The 23,943-nt window shown below is 39.5% G+C and overlaps 1 protein-coding gene across 1 annotated transcript in view; it reads left to right on the forward strand.

The window, feature by feature from the left end:
* The window catches only part of galnt10 (polypeptide N-acetylgalactosaminyltransferase 10), a 104,396-nt gene that overhangs the window by 69,677 nt on the left and 10,776 nt on the right, over nucleotides 1–23,943 (forward strand). The window contains exons 5-8 of the mRNA XM_014469258.2: nucleotides 715–900; nucleotides 3,816–3,999; nucleotides 20,315–20,432; nucleotides 23,731–23,838. Coding sequence (XP_014324744.1) covers nucleotides 715–900; nucleotides 3,816–3,999; nucleotides 20,315–20,432; nucleotides 23,731–23,838 — 596 coding nt within the window. The remainder of the gene's footprint in view (nucleotides 1–714; nucleotides 901–3,815; nucleotides 4,000–20,314; nucleotides 20,433–23,730; nucleotides 23,839–23,943) is intronic.

Below are 23,943 nucleotides of genomic sequence, written 5' to 3' on the forward strand. Positions count from 1 at the left end.
AATATTGAGGAAAGTAAACATACATTTATAGTTTTCATTTGACTGATTGATGTATTTTTTCATCCTTTTTCTACTGTTAGATTTTTGCAGACTTTCTGTTTCAGCAAAAGAAGCTCTTCCTTTGCTCTTGGTCTTATTCTCCAAGCTGTTGGTTGGACTTAAATAAACTTTCTGATTCTGTGGACTTGAGTAATCTTCCCTCTGACAAAGAAAAGTGAGGAGATTATCTGAGGACATAGCAGCTCATAATTCCCTTGTGGTACGTTATGACTTTTGGTAAAATGATGAGCATCATAATTTTTAGAGGAAGCGGTAGTTTTTGCCAAGAGCTTTATGGCTCGCACATGTTAGGAGGGGCTGATTTAATCCTTTCTTTCATCACTCACAGTTGGACTCTGACTCTTGAGGCTAACATTCTGTCTAATGACTGCAGTAAAGATGGAAAAAGTGTTGAAAAGTAAACGAAGTAAGAAGTTTTTCTCAGTTAGGGTGAGTGTGTTATGATATAGAGGCCTAAAGGGGAAGGGTTCAGTCTGCAGCATGTGGCACAGGCAGATGTCTTGCTTCACAGCGATGCCTAATGGCTTCCTTTTGATCTTGCTTTGTCAGGACATGTTCGAGGACAGCTTTTAAAAGTGTCTCTCGTTTTGTGTCAGTAGGTATTAATTTACTGGAATTAATCTGATGATTCTGTCCTCATGTTTTCTCTTCCAGAGCACCTCAAACTGGCGCTAGAGGAGTACATGGTACGCCTGCCAAAGGTTCGCATCCTGAGGACGAAGAAGAGGGAGGGTCTGATCAGGACTCGGCTGCTGGGAGCCGCCGCCGCCACAGGGGAGGTCATCACCTTCCTGGACTCTCACTGCGAATCCAACGTCAACTGGCTGCCGCCTCTGCTGGGTGAGCAAAGCTTCTCAGCTTCACCACCATCACATTAACTGTAATTCAATGTACAGAAATCAAGACCCAAAGATTGCTGGTCAGCAAGGGTGCCGGAAAACTAACCTGAATGACTTAACAAGGATTTAGCTTTTTAATTAGTACAAAACCTCATAGGGGACATGGGGGGATATTTTTGTTTGCGTTACATCACAGAAGTATTGCATTCCTTTGCAATAATGTATTTTTTATTTGTGTGACATCTTGAATGTCACATAAATAAAAAATAAAACTAAAATAAAATGACATTTATGCAGAAAGTTTCTGCTGCAAAAGCTTTTTGTAAGGGTGTTATCTTGTGAGATAGCTGAAGTTTTTTTCTTTTGGATACAAATGTACAGTATGTGCAAAATGACAGAGGGAAAACAGGTCAAACATGGACTTTTCATCCCCACTTTAAAACACAACAGAAACTTTCTGTAAGAAAAGAAAGAAAGAAAAAATACAACCAAACTATATGAACTTTTTTGAGTTATTTCCATAGGGTAATATCACCATCTGACAGCTTAGGTTGTTCCTTTTTGTGTTGGAAGTCTGAATGGCTAATAAAGGCCTGGTTTCATGTGCAGTCCCATCTCTACTACAAGATTATACAAACAAAATTGAACACACAGTTAATAGATCAATTTACATCCAGTTTTCATCCAAATAATTAAGAATATGTTATGTTTTCACTGGGGATCTTTAGGTGTATATTTATGTAATTTTAAATTAACATTTGTTATCACTGTGACTGTATACAAAATAGACCAGGGTGTATTTGCAGATTTATTGTGAGGGAACGCAATATTTATTGGGAGGGAATGCAACTCTTTTGCGAAGTTTCGCAAATGAAAAAAACTCCTCCATGTCCTTTATAGGGCTCTGTGTGTCAGGAACACAAGCTGTGTGTGTTTATTAGCTTTCATCTTGTTTAGAGATGAACTGACCAGGTTTTTTGGTTATCCATGTCTGGTTTTCTTTGAGGATGGAGCCAGACTACCTCCATTCATTAATCAAAGCATAACTTCTATCTGCTTAATATTATACTCAGAAAAGTGCATGACACCTATTACCTAGTACCTATTCTTTGCTGATTCATTTATAATTATGGTAGAATATCTTTGTTTTTATGGTTTTGATCATTAGGCATAAGAAATATTGGTATTTCTCAAAGTAACTTGCTGTCTCTCTATTAGAGCTGATCAACTGGCAAACTGCAGATCTCAGGCTGATTAATTGGTGGATTTCTAACATTTTTGCAGCATTTATGTTGACTAAGATTCACAAAATGTTAATTTTCTTCAGTTATTTTATGGTAAAAGAATTGCTGTTTTAGGACTTAATCAGCTATCAGGTGTTTTCTATTGACTCAAATTAAATACTAGTAATACTGTAAACATTTGGTTTTTGGCACTTTGATGGTTTGTAACAGACAGGTTTGTGTTAGCATCATACCAGAAAGGAAAGACATCAACATTCACCTAAGAGAAGCAATTGTAGCTTATCATTAATTCAAAATGGATTAATATTCATGAGTTTGACAAGATCTTCATGTCAGACTCTACTGACCTCAGCTAACATGTTAGAGGTCAAGGTTCATGGTATGCATTTCAAAATTAACTTTACTCTCATGATTTCGGCTCAACTTGATCGAAATACCTGGATCGGATAATCTACTTATTGCTTCAAAGATGTTGACTTAAAATGATAAAAAAATACATTATAACTGTTCAAAGCATAACATTTCATACTCCGAGCTTCTCATATTTGTATTATTCCATCACACTCGTTGAACTGAAGGGCTTGGTGTATCTGAAAAAAACTGCAGGCATCCGATCAAAGATGTGGCGTCCCTTTATTATCATTCAACTTACAATTCTTGATGCAGCAAAACAAACCAGTAAACAGAAAATATCAAACTTAGAACTCCTTTCTGATAATACAGTTGCTACAACTACTGAACTACTGCAAAAAAATATATGAAAAACATGTTCTGCCCCATTCTAGAACATTCCCACACATTAAGGCTCTGATAGGTTGTTGTCGACCATGATTGACAGGCAGACCAGCCAATCACGGTTCAGACAAGCCTACAAGGCGAAGTCCAGCGAAGCTGTGGTATTTTCCACACTGGTGTTTCACGCACTAATGTCAACAACTGCAGTTTGCTGAAATTTGTGCCTTTTGATCTGAGTTTATTAAAACGTGTTTTGTTCATTTCTCTAATCAAAATCAGTTTTTTTCTTTGAACATTAGTCACTTTTCAAGCTGATTGTTTTGAACTAATTGTTTTTATATGGTCTATAAAAATATTTTGTTGTGTTAAAAAGATGTGAAAAGAGAGAGAGCCTAAACTTTCTGAGAAAGCGCTGAAGGATTCAGGGTTTTCTCGGGAAAAAGAATAAAAGTTTAAGGCCCTGTCACATTGAATACACATTTCATACCTCAAGGCTTCATCTATCTTTTATTTTGCCAAGAATTCAGATTTTTCCAGGCCATGGTAATCCTAAGTGCTTCATTAGAAAGTGAATGGACCTACTTTCTGGTTTCTAGATGCTTTTTTTTTTTTTTCTTTTTGATCTAAAAACACTGAAAGAAAAGCAGTTGCACTCTGATCTGTGGTATACCATTTACAATAAATGAACCAAATGGTGTTTTTCTTTCTGAAAGTATTGATTCTTTTAAGATTTACTTCTTTATTCTCATAGCATTCATTGTGTTTGGGTGTTTGAATCAGCAGAGAGATGGCTCTCTCAGCTCCCAGACATCTGCAGTCAGTGAAAAGGAGCGGAGAGCCAGCATGTTTTTGTTCCTTAAAGCTCTGAAAGCAAAAAGCCTGTCTGTTGCTATTAACTATCTGCCAACATGTCTGCATTCTCCTCTGACCCCTTCAGACCGAATCGCCCAGAACAGGAAGACCATCGTTTGCCCGATGATAGACGTCATCGACCACGACAATTTCGGCTATGAAACGCAGGCGGGCGACGCCATGCGAGGGGCTTTCGACTGGGAAATGTACTACAAACGGATCCCCATCCCTCCGCAGCTACAGAAGCACGACCAAAGTGAGCCCTTCGAGTGAGTGGAGTTATTTTAGACACATCTCACAATGTTTTTTTCATGGAAATATTCTTCACAATTATCCGATTATGTCACGAATGGATACATCTGTGGGACAAGTGGAGGTGGCGGCCTTTCATCTGGGCTTTTTGTCAGCTTTTCTCTGTTCAAGTACACAGTTACACCTGCATCGTGCACGGCTGCTCCAGAAGCTCACGTCACAAGATGAATCCTTTTACATTTATCCTTTTCAAAAGTGCATTGAGCTTTTTTTAGGCTTTTGGAAAAGGATAAGTGCCAAAATGCAGTTTTTTCTTTTTTTGTTTAAAGAAATAAAGAGGTAAAAAATCCCTGCTGCTTATTAATGTAATTTGCTGCAGCTTGTCAGTAAATCAGCTGAAAGCTCAGTACACAGAACATGGATGTATGGGGAGGTTTCTGCTTTCTTTACATCTTTGCACTCAAAGTTGTTCAAACTAACAACTTCAAGCTCCTTATTTCATGTACTTTAATATATTATGAAGTACTGTTCTAGCTTGGAGTCAGACTAATCAGAAATATGTAAATTTGTTTTGATCACTACTGAGTGCAGTTTGGGATTTCTCAGAAGTTTTAGAAGGAGTTTGCCGAAGTTTTTGTAGGTCACCACAGCTACACTTTACAGGTCTAAAAACAGCACAGATGTTATCTTGGTCTATTTATGAAATCCATCCGTCCGTACGTACATACAAACATAGAGTTTTAGGTCTTCTAAAGTAAAGAGTGGATGAAAAACCACTATCTTCATCAGATACTTGCAAAGATTGCTTTAAATGCAGAAGAGCAGCAACTCCATGTAGAGCATTAACCCTCATATAACCCTTTAATCAGTAAAACTTAGACAAATAGCAGGAGCTTGAGAGTCAGCTCATGTTATTCCAAAGCCTACCCTTGCTTTAAACTGGTGCCATACTAATTCATATCTTGTAGACTCCAGTGTTCTACCCTGTCAGGATAGAGGATTAATTCATATATAATCAATATGTAAGGTTCACCTGACCATCTGGGAGTGAACGTTCATTGCCCTACTCACCGTTTATATGCACCTTTAAGTAGTCAGAATTATTGTAGTTGACCAGATTCTCCTGCCTATGAAACCCATGCTGCATGTTTTCTCCACTTGTGGATTGTGTCTCTCACTTTGGTTTGCTACATCCTTAAGTTTTAGAAATGGCTTTGTAACCCTTTCCTTTCAATTGATCTGTTGTTCTACTTTTTTTGAGTTATTTGCTTTTTGATATTTTTCACCCATTCAAGTGGTTATTTTCTAAGTATTTATTAGAAGTGCAGGTCAGGTAATCCTGGGATTGTAATCCCAGATCCGGATGTGGAAGTCAGGTGTCGGCAGCTGGGTTTTACTTGTACATGTTTAGTTTAATTTATTCATTCACGATTCAAGGGGTGGCAATGATTTATTATTTGAAACATTTAAGTGTGACAGAAAAGCAAAAACAGAATAAAATCTGTAAGGGGACAAACAAATCATCAACTGAATTGACAGAAAATATACTGCCTTTTAAGACTTACTTCCCAAAACGTTCTATATATTTTTAATTTGTCATGTACTTCTCAGTGAAAACGTTTTGCTCTAGTGTCATTCTTCGGAGTCACCCTTTGAGCAACGGCGACCAGCGCAAATAAGCTCAACGTTGCAGTTTTCCCAGGCCAAATAAGTGCATGTGATGCCAGACACTCTATTTGAGTGACCATTTGTCTGTTTGGATGCCAGAGACTATTTAAAACTACTGTAGGTATCATCAGGCAGAGGGGTCTGTGCAGGAAGATAAGAAACCAAAGAAGAAATAAGCTGCAGAACAATCAGAATCAATCCTCATTTCTTGAATTAGTCTGCTCTTCTTGCTCAATGAAATGACCTTCATCAGTGCAAATTCAATTTGAGTCACAAAGATTTCATTTTCTTTCTGATTGACATTGCTGCTGCAGAAAATGAGGCTCAGTGGGATGGCAAATCCATCAAGAAGGTGTGTGCTTGCGGGGGTGTGTGTGTGCGTGTTAAAATGCTTGTGAGGATGATTTTATCCATCTTCTTGTCATTGACTATTTAGTCAATGTAAGCACCTGTTGTTTCCATTTTCTGCCTTCCTCTCTTTTTCTCATCTGTTCCTTAGCAGTGAATTTAAGCTTCTAGTCTTCCTTCAAGGTCAGCAGACTGAAATAAAGAACAAAAGCCAGAGCATTTCTAATTAATCCTAAATTGTGAGCAGCAATATTAATAGCCAATTGACTTGGATTTTTCCTCCATCTAAAGAAACTGATACTCTGTCCCAGACAATAGTTCTGACACCAGAAGGGTTTTAGACCAGCAGACCTTTAATTAAACCAGTGAGAATTGGTCCAAATGTAGCCAGAAACCAAGCGTCAGTTTCATTTTCTGTTCCCATCTTCACTGCAGGTTCAGTCAGTTTTAAAATATTCAGGTGTTTCTTTCCTTTTTTATATATATATTTTTTGTTTTAGGGATATTTTGAATTTTAATTAGCTATAACCCATAATGATTAAAATAAAATATAAATATTTCAAACATATCACTGTTTGTAGTCAATCTGTATCACATATCTGTCTCACTTCTTGATCACAGTAGTGGGATAATATAACTTAGTGATATTCCTATTTATTTGGATGCATCTGTAGGTGTTTTTTTAAAAGAATATAAACACAATTCTCAGATATTTCATCGAAATCCACAGTTATCATGCTTTTATATACTTAAGTTAGGCAATATAAAACCATTGTTTAACCTTAATATTGTTTTTCTGATGTAATGAACTGTTGAGGTCTGTTAATCCTCTACTGGCTGACCTTTCAGGCCAGCCAATAGTCATTTACTGGAATTTTGCTACCAGCTTAGTCTCAATTATAACAATATTTTTAAAGAAATTACAATTGTTCTGAGTGTAATGATTCATTCACCCAACAAGACAAGCACTGATTTAATTTTTTTTCGAAAATGGGATGCATTATTATTATTATTATTATTATTATAGAGTAAATGTTTCATAAACTGTTTAAAAATATATATGCATGGGAGACGAACTTCCCCAAGTACTACAGTGTCTAAACAGAATCCCATGAACTGCACTTATATTTCCCTTATTTTCCCTTCAGTTGGTCTTTTACCAGAGTATAGAACTGCCCAGGAAATATCAGCTGAACCTTATTAAAGAAATAATGTTTATCTAAAATATTTCATGAACAATGTCCTTGTGGATATTTTAGCTTGAACAAATATCGCTTGTCTTTTTTCCGTATAATCTTTGACCACTAGTTTCCATTCAGCTTTACACAATGCAGTCACTTAGCAACACACGATCAGCGCTGAGAGTGGTGACAGGAGGTCGACTCATTAGCATTTTAGATGAAGGGAAATACAGTTACGGGCATTTCGTGTGGTTTTGAGAAGTGGCTTGTTGTTTTCTAACAGATTGAAATTATGTTATCAGGTGTTTATGTAGTCGACTGCTATATTTACATAAATGTGCTAAAACTTTTTTTTTACAAAGGGCACTTGAAGTTGTTTTTGTGAAAAGTGGCACAAAAAGAAGTAACAACTATGTTTACTGTGCATGTAAAATACATTGTGAGCTTAATTAAATCATGTTTTGTATGGTTCATGGTAATATTCATTTCAATATGCAAGCATGTATGTCAAGTTTAAATGCATAAACCTTAATGCAAAGTTGTGCCTAAATTAACTACAATAAAAAAATTTCTGTACATTGACACTGAAAAACGTGAAATATAATAGTTTGGTAGGAAAAACACAATCTAGTTCGGCAGAGGCCTCCATAGTGTGTAAACCATCACAGTTTTGAGCAAAAATGACTCTTTTGAGCTTTATATCATGCTGTTTTTATTTCACCCCTTTTAAGATTTTACAGTAATGAATAAAACTTTCAAACTAACCTAAATTGTCCTGTCAGCTTTTAAAATAAGTGTTCAATTTGTTAAATGTAATATTTAACAAATGGGAGCAGTCGCACAAGAACCACCCAGCAACTACGATTCTTCTTTTGTTTTAACATATTTTGTTATGTTTAGTGTTATTATTAGTCGAAATACGCCACCTTGTGGTCACTTCAAGTTATTGTTTAAGTTAATAGTAGAAGAAGAATATAGACAGGAAGTGCTTTGCCCAGAATCAATGGCCGCTCCACGCTCCTCCTAGTTCTTTCTTGGTGTTTGTTAAAGCATTGTCTGTGAGTATTACTTGATAATAACATTAAGACACCTGTAATGTTACATAATATGATGGTATTGTGTAAAGTTGTAGGTTTATAGCCCGTTATTATTATGCTAATGAGTTCGTTTTCATATGCTAATCTTTGTTGCTAATCGCTAGCTACCATCCTCATTTCATTGAAAGTCAATGTCATGTCGGTCCTTTATTTTATTTGTATCGCTCTGTAAAGCCTAGATTGTAATACATTGCATTTCTGTATGTTACAGTTTCACAAAAAAGGAAGGAGAAGAAAATTACTGAAGTAAACTTTATTAACCAGTCATCGCCGTCAGGATTTTCTTCATCTTTCAAGATTGTTTAGCTGTTTGGATAGCTAGTGCGAGTATCTAGTGAGGCCAAGAACAGTGAAAAGACAGCACCACGGCAAGCATCAAAGCTAAAGAACCTATCACGTGGAGCTTCAGCCAGCGCAAAGAGCCAAGTAAAGTGCATTCAGACATCATAAGCCACAAAATGTCTGAAACCAAATCCCAAAGGTCTCAAAATAAGTCAGTACACTCTCTAAAGTCATCAAAAGCAAGTTCTACGGCTAGTATTGAGTTACTAAGAGCTAAAGCAAAAGCCGAAGCTGCTCAAGCAAGAGCTACATATGCAAAGAAAGAAATAGAAATCAAAGTAGAGCAGGCACGTCTACAAGCAACCCTTGATGCACTTAGAGCAGAGCAAGAACAAGAAGCTGCAGCTGCAGAAGCAAATTCATTAGAAGCAGGACTACTACAATTGGGCTTTGAAACACGCAGCGTAACACACGGGTCATGTCTTACAGAAAATAAAGCGACACGCACAGCCCAGTATGTTTTAGATCAAGCAAATCTCACTGCAGCAGAGTCACCTGCCCCTGTTCGAACTGAAATAAATAATCCAGGACTCCCGTTGCAACCCTTCGTTGTAAAACAAAAAATGAACTACGCAGCTCCTGAAAGCGAAGTTTGTGAAACCCAGTCTGCCAGTTTCAAGCAGCTTGCTCCTGTTACACCGGTGTTACCCAAAATGAACCATGCACACAATAGCCATGTCGAGACCCAGCCAACTTATGATCTGGCCAAGTATCTAGCCCGCAGCCAGCTCGTTACTACAGGCCTCACAAGCTTCGATGACCAACCCATGAACTACTGGGCATGGAAATCATCTTTCAAAACCGCTATAGCAGGTTTGGACCTTTCTGCAGGAGAGGAACTAGATCTGCTTGTACGTTACCTCGGTAAGAACTCATCGAGACAAGTCAAACAAATGAAAGCTGTCAACATTAGATGTCCTGAAGCTGGTTTGGCCATGGCCTGGGACAGGCTCGAAGAAGTCTATGGCTCTCCAGAAGCTGTAGAACAAGCACTCTTTCAAAGGGTAGAGAGCTTCCCCAAAATCACCCCCAGAGAGCCTTTCAAACTCCGAGACTTAGCTGACCTAATGTTGGAGCTTGAAGCGGCTAAGCTTGATGGGTATTTACCAGGCTTGTCTTACTTGGACACATCCAGGGGAATTCAACCAATAGTTGACAAGTTACCTTACAATTTGCAAGAGAAGTGGATGTCATACGGCTCAAAGTATAAACGTGATCACGGCGTCAGTTTTCCGCCTTTCACTGTGTTTGCTAACTTCATTCGCACTGAGGCCAAAACGCGAACCGACCCAAGCTTCACCCTCCACAGCTCAAACCAGTTACCTGAGAGAAAACAAATGCCGGAAAGGTTTTCCAAAGTGCCCATATCTGTCCACAAAACTCAAGTACAAGACAAAACAGAAAATAAAGAAAAAATCACAAGTACAGTAAGTCCCAACAAACAGTGTCCAATACACAACAAACCTCACGCGTTAAAACGCTGCAGAGGATTCAGAGAGAAACCTTTAGAAGAACGAAAGCAGATAATCAAAAGGTTTAACATCTGTTTTCGCTGCTGCTCATCTACAGATCACCTCGCCAAGAACTGTACAGCAGACATCACTTGCACGGAGTGTGACAGCAATAATCACATTTCTGCCCTCCATCCAGGTCCAGCACCGCAGGAATCTAAAACGCCGCCTCCCCCACAGTACGGCGGGGAGAGCAGCAAAGCGGATGTCCAAGAAGTCACCTCTCGGTGCACTGAGGTGTGTGGAGAAGGGGTGAGCGCCAGAGAATGTTCCAAAATCATACTCGTCAATGTGTATCCTGCTGGCCACAAGGAACAAACAAAGAGAATGTACGCAATCTTGGACGAACAGAGCAACCGTTCTCTTGCACGTTCACAGTTCTTCGAGTTGTTTCGGATCTAAGGAGCAAGATACCCCTACACATTGAAGACGTGTGCAGGGCTCACAGGAGTTTCAGGAAGAAGAGCTGGTGGCTTCATGGTGGAGTCAATAAACGAACAGTTAAGCCTTCCTTTGCCAACACTCCTCGAATGTAATGACATTCCCAACAACCGCTCGGAGATACCTACCCCACAAGCTGCATCCCACCACACTCATCTGCATCGGATCGCGGACAAGATCCCACCATTGGACTCTGACGCTGACATACTGCTACTGCTGGGCAGAGATGTATTGAGAGTTCATAAAGTCAGAGAGCAAGTAAACGGCCCAGGTGACTCCCCATTTGCTCAGAAACTGGATCTGGGATGGGTCGTGGTTGGTGACGTCTGCCTAGATGGTGCACACAGACCCACACAAGTAAGCAGCTACAAGACTTTCGTTCTGGAGAATGGTCGTGCGAGTTATCTTCAACCATGTAACAGTCAGATGACTGTCAAAGAAACATTCACAGAAACACCTGAGCTTTCTCACGGCCTCAGAAGCTTCCAAGCATCAGGATGTAATGTGGACAAGATTGGTCAACAAGTTTTCGCTCACACACCTGACGATCACAAATTTGCACCATCAGTTGAGGACATGCGGTTCCTCCAAATAATGGACTCTGAGTTCTACCAGGACAGTGACAACAGCTGGGTTGGTCCACTGCCCTTTCGGTCGCCACGACGACGTCTACCCAACAACAGACAGCTGGCTTACGATCGTCTCATGTCACTCAGGCGCTCTCTAAGAAAGCGGCCTGAAATGAAAGCACATTTTCTGGAGTTCATGGAGAACATGCTCGCTAGAGGTCATGCAGAAGTCGCACCGTCTCTAGTCCACAATCAGGAATGCTGGTACTTACCTTTGTTTGGGGTTTACCATCCCAAGAAACCCACAAAGATCAGAGTTGTGTTTGACTCAAGCGCCCCCTATGAAGGAGTCTCTCTCAACGACGTGCTACTCACTGGCCCTGACCTTAACAACAGTCTGGTCGGAGTGCTCATGAGGTTCAGAAAAGAACAAGTAGCCGTAACCGCTGACATCGAACACATGTTTCACTGTTTTGTTGTTAAAGAGAGCCACAGAGACTTTCTCCGCTTTTTGTGGTACAAAGATAACAACATGTCCTGCGAGGTAATTGAGTACCGCATGCGCGTGCACATCTTCGGGAACAGTCCCTCCCCCTCTGTCGCTATATACGGCCTCAAGAAAGCGGCAACGACTGGTGAAACAGAGTTCGGGACCGACGCGCGCAGGTTCATAGAGCGAGATTTCTATGTTGACGATGCCCTCAAGTCATTCCCCACTGAGCAAGAAGCAGTTCATGTTCTAAAACAAACACAGCAGGCTCTCGCTTGTTCAAATCTCAGACTACATAAAGTCACCTCAAACCGCCAAGCTGTTCTGGAAGCCTTTCCACCAGGAGACAGAGCTAAAGAGGTCGAAAACTTGGATCTGTGTGCATCAGATCTCCCAGTCCAGCGGAGCTTAGGACTGTTGTGGAATGTTGGCCTTGACACTTTCACATTCAAAGTCGACGAGGATCAAAAGCCGTTCACTCGTAGAGGTGTCCTCTCTACGGTCAATAGCCTCTACGACCCTCTCGGGTTCCTCGCCCCCATCACAATCCAAGGCAGGCAAATACTCAGAGAGCTAACCAGTTTGACGGACGACTGGGACGCACCTCTTCCCGACGATACAAAGGCAGAGTGGTGCAAGTGGAAGGACTCTCTCCAAGATCTGCAAGGTCTGCAAATACAGCGTCCTTACACCTCTCTCTCTACAACTAACGCCCAAAAAAGAGAACTCTACATATTTGCTGATGCGTCTGTGAAAGCTATTGCAGCCGTTGCATATATCAAAGTCTCAACGTCAGAAAGCACAGAAACTGGATTTGTGTTTGGAAAGACCAAGTTGGCTCCTCAATCGGGCCTCACGATTCCGAGACTCGAGCTATGTGCCGCAGTGCTCGCAGTTGATGTTGCAGAGTTGATAGTAGCAGAAATGGACATTTCATTTGACAACATTGAGTACTATACGGACAGCAAAGTTGTGCTAGGGTACATATACAACCAGACCCGAAGGTTCTATGTGTACGTGCATAACCGAGTCCAACGCATACTCCAGTCGGCACGCCCTCACCAATGGAAGTACGTTCCATCTGAGCTCAACCCAGCAGACCACGGGTCTCGTTCTGTTACAGCAGCCCAACTGAGCAACACAACATGGTTGGAAGGACCGGCCTTCCTCCTCAAGCCTTCACTACAGGTACCTCCTTTTGAAAACTACAACCTTGTCGATCCTGTTGCTGATATAGAAGTGCGCCCCCTTGTGACAACAAATCTGACTCGTGTCACAAAACCAGCAATCACTCCAACATGTTTTGAAAGGTTCTCAAACTACAGCGCTCTCATTAGAGCAATAGCCCAGTTGATTCATGTCGTTCGCTCATTCAATCACTCCAACCAAGCATCCAGCTGCCACGGCTGGCACCTTTGTCGACCTACAGAAGAAGAAATGGGAAAGGCAAAGATTTGTGTCATAAAGAGTGTTCAAAGTGAGAACTACAAAGAGGAGTTAAAATGCATATCAGAAGAGTCAAAGATTCCCCTCTCAAGCAGTCTTTGGAAGCTGCATCCCATATTGGACAATGATGGACTCTTAAGAGTTGGGGGCCGAATCGTACATGCTGAACTGGGTATCGACACCACTCACCCCCTCATCATTCCAGCCAGACACCACTTGGGTACCCTCCTGATACGCTATTACCATGGATCCGTGAAACATCAGGGGAGGCATTTCACCGAAGGAGCGATAAGAGCTGCAGGATTCTGGCTGGTGGGAGCCAAACGAAGCATTAGCACCGCTCTTTTCAAGTGTGTCACATGCAGGAAGTTACGAGGAAAAGCTGAATGTCAACAGATGGGAAATTTGCCTCCTGAACGGATGATGGTCGCACCTCCATTCACATACGTGGGTGTGGATGTGTTTGGGCCGTGGGAGGTTTCCACCCGTCGCACAAGAGGGGGTCAAGCTAATTCCAAAAGGTGGGCTGTCATGTTTTCCTGCATGTCTACGAGAGCAGTACATATCGAGTTAATCGAAACAATGAGCACGGACAGTTTCATAAACGCTCTGAGGCGGTTTTTTGCAATCAGAGGCCCGGCAAAACAAATCAGGTCTGATTGCGGCACAAATTTAATCGGCGCCTCTCACGACCTGAAAATGAGTGAGACGGATCTCTCCATCAAAGATGTCGAAGGCTACTTGAACAAACAAAACTGCTCATGGATCTTCAATCCTCCGCACGCACCACATATGGGTGGTGCTTGGGAGCGAATGATCGGGATTGCCAAGCGCATCCTCAACTCCATGTTTCAAGATTGTAAAAGAGCAATCCTGACCCACGAACTGCTGTCTACGTTTATGGCTGAAGTCTGTGCCATCATGAATGCTCGTCCTCTCGTTCCCGTGTCTACCGACCCTGAGTCACCTCTTATCCTCACGCCGTCGATCCTGCTCACCATGAAAACAGGATGTGCGCCTCCACCTCCTGGAAACTTTGGAAATGGGATACTTCTGAAAGAACAATGGAAAAGGGTTCAAAGTCTCGCTGATATCTTTTGGTCGAAATGGAGACGCGAGTATCTTCACACTCTGCAGTTGCGCCACAAATGGCAGGATAAGAAACAAAGCCTCAAGGAAGGAGACATCGTTCTGCTCAAGGACTCTCAGGCCAAAAGGAACGAGTGGCCCATGTCCATTATCTCCAAGACCATCCCAGGGGAGGACGGACTTGTCAGGAAAGTTGAAGTAACTACTTCTCACGCGGGAACAAAGAAGACCTTTTCACGCCCTGTGACCGAAGTGGTTCTGCTTTTGTCTTCCGAGCACTTCGGTGTCTGTTAATTTGAATGTGGGATAGTATTCTCCCAGGCGGGGAGTGTTATGTTTAGTGTTATTATTAGTCGAAATACGCCACCTTGTGGTCACTTCAAGTTATTGTTTAAGTTAATAGTAGAAGAAGAATATAGACAGGAAGTGCTTTGCCCAGAATCAATGGCCGCTCCACGCTCCTCCTAGTTCTTTCTTGGTGTTTGTTAAAGCATTGTCTGTGAGTATTACTTGATAATAACATTAAGACACCTGTAATGTTACATAATATGATGGTATTGTGTAAAGTTGTAGGTTTATAGCCCGTTATTATTATGCTAATGAGTTCGTTTTCATATGCTAATCTTTGTTGCTAATCGCTAGCTACCATCCTCATTTCATTGAAAGTCAATGTCATGTCGGTCCTTTATTTTATTTGTATCGCTCTGTAAAGCCTAGATTGTAATACATTGCATTTCTGTATGTTACAGTTTCACAAAAAAGGAAGGAGAAGAAAATTACTGAAGTAAACTTTATTAACCAGTCATCGCCGTCAGGATTTTCTTCATCTTTCAAGATTGTTTAGCTGTTTGGATAGCTAGTGCGAGTATCTAGTGAGGCCAAGAACATATTTGCTTCTGGTTTGTGTTTGAGTGCAGCAGGAACATCTAGTTTTCTAGTTAATAATAATAATTTAAGAATTAAAAAGCCCCCAGATTTCCTTTACTTCATCCTAGATTTTATCTATTTGTCTCTTCAGTAAATATGTTTTGATCCTTAAATGCATTTCTAGGCCTGTCGCGATAAACGATAAATCGATTAATCGTACGATAAATTAAAACTATCGACGTCATTTCAATTATCGGCATTATCGTCTCTTCCAGCCTTTTTCTCTTTCTGTTGATGACACCGAATGAAAAAAAAAAAAGGCTCAACTCCGGTGCTCTCCACTGACTCCTCCCTTCCTCATTTCCTTAGTGTAAAGCCCAGCGCACACTACACCATCTTAGAGCTGTCTGCCCATTGTCGGCCCATTTTCAAAACCTGACAGACCACACATTAGCCGACAGAAATCCTAGGTATAACGGTTCGATCGTATTCGGTCCTGCTGTGTGGTGTCCAACAATGGGCACAAAATAATGGCTACAAGTCCAGTGAACTAATTTTAAAACCAGGCATTAATCAATGCTTTACTACAATCTACCTGCAATGCATGTAACTAGTGTCAGCGTAAAGTCCTGACTGAATGAAAATCATTATAACCTATTTACGTCACATTAACAAAGAACAGCTGAAAAGTTACCGGGTTTATCAACTGCGGTAGCAATTTCGCTCCAACTCCTCCTCTTGTCATTTCTATATTCTTTGCATGTTGAATAAACATTAATGTTGTTTCCACGTCGGCTGGACTTCGGGTTGCTCCGTGTCAGCTGTTTGGGATTCCCCGACGTAATTTCCCCTCAGAAAGCACAGAGGAGAATCCGAGCTTTCTGATTGGCTACCTGTCACATTCAACAGGCTGCGTTAAGATCCCAGTGGGGAAAAACCTGATTTAGATCTGAGCGGCAACGACGATCTACGGTAACACACCACACAATCTTAGAAAGACCAAAGGTCTAAGATTGTCATAAGGGGAAAAATAGGAGCAAAAAATCATGTAGTGTGAATTATTGCATCAGGTAGTCGATGTGCCCATCTTCTCTATTTAAATCTAATTATTACTGAAGGGCAACATAATATACAGACTTCATAATCTGCACTCTTTTGGTTGAATGCAGTATTTATTTCCACTTTGACTTTATGTTGTTTAGTTTTTATCAAGTACATTTTTTGTTAATGGAGACTGAGAATCCATTTTGTGTTTGGTTGTTTTGTTTATTTTGTTTATCAGTTCCAGTGTTAAATATTCTTTTGAAAATAAAGTGTATCTATCTTTGGCAGGAAATCACATGCATTATTACATCATTTCCATTAAATCTGTGTAAAAAGGTCTTCAGACAATATTATCGTTTATCGCAATAATTTTTTGAGACAATTAATCGCTCAGCAAAATTTGCTATCGTGACAGGCCTATGCATTTCCATCATTCTTTTTATTTTGGTTTGAAAATAAAAATGCGCTGGTGACATTCATTGATAGTATTTACCAGATTTAGTTTAAGCATAAGGATTGTGTTTAACCTACTGAGATTTGAAGTAGAATAAATGTAGGTTATTAACTGAATAATTAAATCTTTTCTTAAAAATCTGCACTAAAAGTCTCAAATTTAACATAGAGAAACTTGTAGGAATTCTGGTCACAACAAAAAACAATTGTGAAATTACATGTTTAGTTTCATTGGTTGCCAGTGTGGCCGTGGGCTTTTCTACATTCACATAATTATTCAGCATGATTAACAATCCCCATTGTAGTACCAAATATTGGGTCCTAAACTTATGAATGCAATATTATGTAATGTGATTCTCCTTTTATTAAGAGAAGTAACACGTTACCCCTGTTACTTCTTTTAGTAAAAGAATTAACATATTATTTTAGTGTACATAAAGGAAAAACAAGAGTGAATTTTAATGACACAACATAAATACCAAAGTTGAAACATGCTTTTCAGACTCGAAGTTTCAGCTGGGTGAGATTTTCTCATTTTTATTAAGACTTGTTAATTTCCTGAAGCTAATATACCATAGGGATTTTCTATTTATTTGCAGTGCAGCTAAACATGTTCATGTTAGTCATCATGTTGCACACAGTTAAAATATACTGCCTTGTGAAAAGTAATCTCCCTGAAAAAAACTGTGTTTGCTTCTGCAAAACTCTTGGGAGGTAAAGTGTGTTTGTGTTCATGTTTTTTTTTTTTTGTCTTTTTTTTTTCCCTCCGGTGAGCAAGAGCTAACGATCTCCACCCCACAAATCAGTGCCCACACAGTGTCTCTGCAATGCCTCTGCTAGGCTCACACACTCCACTGAACATGACCACACAGTTCACACACAACGCACCACTCCTCCTTGTTTCCCCTTGCAGCCAGCATTGTTTACCCTTTGTCGCCCGATGATGAGGAAAGTGTCTGGTTGTGTTTCAGTCTCGAGGGACGATGTGTGTCTCTGACACCATCATGTTTGATTTAGGTTTCTTTCATTGGACAAACGAAAGCTGGCTGACTCTCTGTTATGCTGCCTTTAAATTAATGGGGAAAATATGTAAGGATTCGTAGAAAGATGAGAGAAAATATGCAATTTGGGCCTAACAGTGAGGGGTCTGTAACATGTATACAGATGTTTTGTTCAAAACGCAGGGAGGGAGGAGAGGACGGATAAATTGAAAAATAAACAGCGTTTCGGAAATAACCTCAGACATGTAGGCGAGACCGATGTAACAGATCGTGGCCTTGGTAAAGGCAGATCTCATCAGTCTTCAGCTTCTGTCTCATTTTTCAAAGAGCAGACTCATCTCTGCAGAAAATTAGCTCTCCTGAATGGCACCACTGGTCAAATGTGAGGATTTTTAGAACATTCTGTACCTGGAAAAAAAGAGACTGTTCCCACCGTGCGTACATCTGAAGAACATTGTTTGACTAAATTCTTATTGGTTCCAGTTTTTTTTTTTAATTGGGTGTTACTGAGTCAGACCTAATGGTCTTAGCTTCTGAACATGAGCAGCACTTCTTTAAAGTTCTAATTAGCAGTTAGCAAACCCTAATAAATAGTTTTTAATTACATATAATATCATTTAAGAGCCTCAATTTCTACTTAAATGATTGCACTACATAATACCTCCTATTTAAATGTGCATAGTTTTAGGATTTTATGAATATCCTGGGATGCTAAGAGTGTTTTCCTTTCCACTTGCCACATATGTCGTGTATGTATATAGAATGCATACATATACTGTATATACACAAGTATATTAGGGAGCTGAAATCTGCCAATACTTGAGATGCCCTCTGAAAATGCTGTAAACTAATATAATTGTTCAAACACCGAATATACCTCAAAATGCATTAATATGATCAGTGGAAACTGTGTGAGCAGAAGCTAGCACAGTTTTCCTCATCTCCGCTCTTGATGTTATAACCAATCAGCACCAAGGAAAATGGTGCAAATCAAGTAGTATTGCGTCTAGTTATTTCAGCTTCCCAAGCTGCGTTTTCTTTCAAATATTTTAGATTCGCCTCACTTTCAACAACACTTTAAATTTCCCAGATAGACCCTAAAATCAAGAATCTATGCTCTTACTTCACTTCTACTCATGGCAAAATTAACCACTACTTTTTCGATCAAGGAGAGGAATGTCTCTATTGATCAAAACCAGTGACATGATCTCTATCACCATTATACAAGTAATGAAAACTGTGGGATTACTTAAAAAATCTCTCCAGTTTAGGGTAAAAGTAGAAAATAAGAAAATACCTTATAGATTTTTTTTTCTTCTGTTCCATTTTGTAATAGAAAAGATAACAAGATACACTGCTCAGACAAGCAGAAAGCTTTTTAAATTTCTCATCAAAGAAACCACAATTTATTTCCAATGACTGCACTTTGGATAGGAGCTGTGCTATTAAGAAAACACATTCTGAAGCACTACATTGGATGAGCTGAGTTTTAAAGAAACATTTTAGAGTACACAATTTATCATACATCACATAAACTCTAAAAATAAGAGAGATGCATTAGTCTGACTTGGTGTCCTATGGAAACCTTGAAAGCTTCATCAACAATCAGGAAACATGTCTCATACATCCATAACATTCTTTTTTTATTATTTTCAGATGCATTTTACTGGTAGGAAACTCCAGGGCAACCATACTGCTCATTTAAATGTGTCCCAAATCTGCTTTTTTGCCCAAATGCGACCTATGTTAGACTTTTTTAAAACTTTTTTCTCTGAATGGCCCAATTCCGAGTTTTTTCACCCAGAGAAAAGCTGATCTTTGCCACTTCTATATGTGGTACAAATTTATGTGCATGTCTGATTGTTTTTAAAGCCTCTGCAGTCTGAACAGTCGTGCCACATTTTATCCAACTCTCATGTCATTGATGTTAGACATGCGTCACAATTATGAAATGTTGAAAGAAGTGAAGCACATCACATCGCAGTCCCACCACTCTTGGTTCCGACTACACATCCAAACAGATTTCTCTACAGACGTTCCAGTCAAAGACAGTAGGTCTTTGCTATAGTTTTACTTCCTTTTATTAGCTTCCTTCGACTTATGATTTTGTGACAATAAAGTCAGCTCCCATTAATGAATAAGCTTTAAAAGCGATCTATAGACGGTGGCATCCGTCATTACTTCCATAAGCAGTGCGCTGCTGTGTGACGTCAACATTCTTCTTCTTCACTTTGGGGATGTAAACCATTCACAAGGTTGGGTTTAATTAGCAGCATAAATGCAAGAAAAAAATATTGGATTTCAGCAAAAAAAAAAATAAATAAATGGGAATTGAGCATCTAGACCTGTTGTGTGAACATAGCCTTTGTGTCCCTTGAGGCCTGGGACCTTTTAACCACATTCCCCAGTGTTGGATGAAGTCAATACAGGACTGGTGAATCACTGATAGAAATTTGACAAAATGGTGTTATTGTGCTATTGAAGGGGACTAGGAACATATATCTTATGGGAAAATATTAAAGCAGGTTTGTTTTTCTTTCTCCACTGGTGGCATTTACTCCTATCCCAATTTATTTTAGTATTTCTCTTGACATAGTAACAACAAATCATCCATACATTCAATAATCTACTCAGTTTAGAGTAATTATTTATACTTGAATGCAAAAAATGCTGAAAAAAGTAAAAGGAAATAGCTATTACCTTTTTTTTTTTTTAAAGTATTTCTTTTGCTTTCTTTTTATATTTGTATTGTTTTATCTGACTGTCAGCTGTCTTCATCTTCCAGGTCTCCGGTGATGGCAGGTGGACTGTTCGCTGTGGACAGGAAGTGGTTCTGGGAGCTGGGAGGATACGACACCGGCCTGGAGATCTGGGGAGGAGAACAGTATGAGATTTCCTTCAAGGTAAATAGAAATATAGTTACAAAGAGCCGCTTTAGCGGTGTGGACAAATACTGAATATATTTTATGTTGAGAAGCAGTGACAGTGTACTTATGCCTGTCACAATTTACATAATTACCTTTTTCCTATTATCTGGGCTGTGAGCGTCCGTTCTGTGTAATGGTTTCTTTTCAGTCATCTAAAAATGAATCAATGATAATGGTAAAAAAAGTGAAACATCCATCAGTTTTCATGTCATGTTCCACCATTTGTGGGCCCTGAATTAGCTTAAATGGCATCAAGTGTTTATCTCAAGGCACTTAACTTATATCCTTGGACTGACTGAATTTTAATGAATGTCTACAGACATAAACATCAGGAAATTAGTGGTGAAGCCAAAGCTCGCAGCATTACTTTGGAGCTATTTTGGTTGCATGCCAAATTGAAAAGGAAAGCCAATAATTCGAAGGAAGCTTTAAGCTTGATTTGCAACTCGGTGGCGGTTAAAGGTGCCAGTACCACAAATTTGAGGAAAATAGGGGCATTAGGAAGTGTCCCCTCTCTTTCTCCCTCTCTTTCTCTTAATGAAAGTATGTTTTTGGAATGGCTTCCCATCCAGTCTGAGAAGCATTTATAGCATCGTTTATGTTTAGCTGTTATTGGTTTAATCTTTTCACACAAGTTTTGCTAAACAGCTCTACGAAATGAATCTCTTTTGTAGAATATTTAAGCATTTCATCCACATCTCATAAAAAACCTTTAAGACTTGTTGAGCAGCACGCAGCGTTCCTTGTTGTGATTTCTGCTCTTGACTGGAGTACAAAGCATCGCATGGACGAGCTTCCACATTAATCATGCTCTGAGTTCCATATTAGATTATGTTTTTGTCTGGCGCTTCAGCATGAATTATTCTGTAACTGCTTGCGACTCATCTTGGCTGCCTCTGTCAGTGAGCTCCGGACAAACAGACACAACGGCCCGTCGCAATAATTCAATTATACTTCGAGCGAGTAAGGACTTTTGTCGTCTCACTCAATTAAGCACAAAGGCCACGGCTGAGAAGGTGGATTTGATTGGACATATGCCGCAGTGTGATGCTGTTGTGGTTGTTCTTTAAACTACATTGTGCATTTATGGAGTAGAAACCTTTTGTCAAAAATGTAATTTGCTGTCAGACGTCTTTGAATTTCTGTTGCTTCTTCATTCTAATGTTTGCCTCTTTGATGATTTGCTGCTTATTGGAATTGAATGAAATTGACTCAACATGCGCAAAACTTACATTACTGCAAATGATTTACTTTTGAATGAAATTTGTGTAATCCACTCAAACACAATCTCAAAGAAACATGACTAAGCTAGGCTTTTTCCTTCCGTTCAATCCACTTTTAAGATGTAAGTGAGATTGAGAAGAGAATAGAGATTTTCTTTTAAAAAAATAGATTCATTTGTGAGGTTCTACATTTGATATGTTGTCCTAAGTAAGAATCTAAGCTTCAAGAGAGTATTGCATTTGCCAATGACCGATCATTTTGTGCTGTTTTATTGTTATTTTTCCATTAACTTTTGGCTCTGCAGCCTAAACTGCTTGCTCATTTGTGAAATGTAATAAGATTATATATAGATTTTTAACCCTACTTTATTGGATTAAAGATGCAACACTTGCTTTTTTTATTGCAAGTTCAACATAAAAAAGACAATTTAAGCAATACTGATGGGCTTGGACAAGGTTCACAATATTACATTGTTACAGAATCTCTAAGGGTTTAAGTTATTAGAAATGATCATATCAGCATGTTGGCTTCAGATCTGAAGTGGCTGCAACATGTCCTAATAAAGACCTGCTCCAAAGGTGTGTTTATAATGCACCACATACACACAATGGCGTTTAATGTTAAAACACCATCACACTAAAGTGGACCCCTGGTGTTCACAGATGTTAAAAACCACAACCATCCTGAGATGGTTAAAAGCCACAAATATTTGAGACCATTTCTAAAAATTCTTATAGCCGCCTGTTAACATATCTTAATATACATTAATAAACTCAGTGGAAACTATCTTGGTATTACCAACGAAGCTAATATACAGTTTCCTTATCTCCATTCTTGGGGTACTGTCACAATCTACGGAAAATCCACGAATCGATCAATCAGCGAATATCGAACCTGTGTTGTGCAAAGATATGCTGCCATGGGTAAAAAATGCTCCAGCAATTCCTTTACGGTTTTGGAATTCTGGTAGCATCGTAGCTTTGAGATACTCAAAGTGTTACATTTGTACATTTGTTGGCAAAAATTGTAAAGGGCAACCTAATAAATAATCCCTACAGATTCACAGACTGAGCTGATTTTGATTTGTGCCAACTGGGACCCTGTAGTTCTGTGGCCCAGTGAAGCATCTTCTTTTATCACCCAGTGTTAGCAAAGGGCTTGAAATGAACAGTTTAGAAAAAAAAGATGAGAAGTATCCTATATTGAGTTTAAACATTATTGCAGAGCTGAGAAACACATGTTGCTATTCCAGTGTATAAACAGCACTTTAAGAAGTAAAGCTGGGATGCAATTAAAAACAAGAAATGCATGGCTTTCTATGTAATGAATCATGAGTTAATAATTTTTTAGCAAATTTTGGTTGAATTTTAATCTTCATATGAATGAAAGAAGCCCTTTCTATAAAACACAGTTATTAAAGTCACAGCATTTTCATTCAAATGTTACGTTACATCCTGTAGGAGAAATGCATTATCTTGAACGCCACCAAAAGGTAGAATTGAAGAATAAACAGAAAAATGCCTGTATACAGACATTTGTAGTTACTGTAACATTTTTGTTTTTTCCTGTCTGATGGTTTTCACAAGGTTTGACAGTTTACAGTTTTTTAAAACTAATTCATCAGCCAGTCCCTGCTGCTGAAATTCATATTTCCCTCAGTGTGCATTTCAAGGCTGCCTCTTTTTCTCTTAATTAGTGTTCCATTTCTAGACTCCAATTCTTCTAAGCACAAGTGACTTTTCTTCATAAGCTGTGTGTGTAATTGGAGGGTTCCTTTACAATAACACCGGAATCACACATTGAGATTCGTAGAAATCTCATGCTGCCAACATTCTGCTCCATCACACCATGCAGTCACATTCTGGTCCTGCTAATCTATTCTTTTGAATTTGACCCCAGTTAACTTTTCTTTTTGTTCTGCGGTGCTGTTTAGTCTTTCATCTCTGATCTGTTCACCTTTTCTAATCTGATGCACAAATAAAGCCAAGTCCAAAACAACATTTTCTGATACGGATCTCTGCTGACTCCCCCTCTCGTCATGTCACTGTAGGTGTGGATGTGTGGCGGTCGGATGGAGGACATCCCCTGCTCCCGGGTGGGACATATCTACAGGAAATACGTCCCATATAAGGTTCCAGGAGGCGTCAGCCTGGCCAGGGTAAGATCCACATCATTTAATGACACGTTGATGTCAACAGATAAACAGAGAGCTCTGTTTAGACAGTGTGTTTTTAATCTCCAGCTGTGTGTTTAGGCTTTGTTT

This window comes from Xiphophorus maculatus, chromosome 11 (genome assembly GCF_002775205.1).
Source record: "Xiphophorus maculatus strain JP 163 A chromosome 11, X_maculatus-5.0-male, whole genome shotgun sequence".
NCBI lineage: Eukaryota > Metazoa > Chordata > Actinopteri > Cyprinodontiformes > Poeciliidae > Xiphophorus > Xiphophorus maculatus.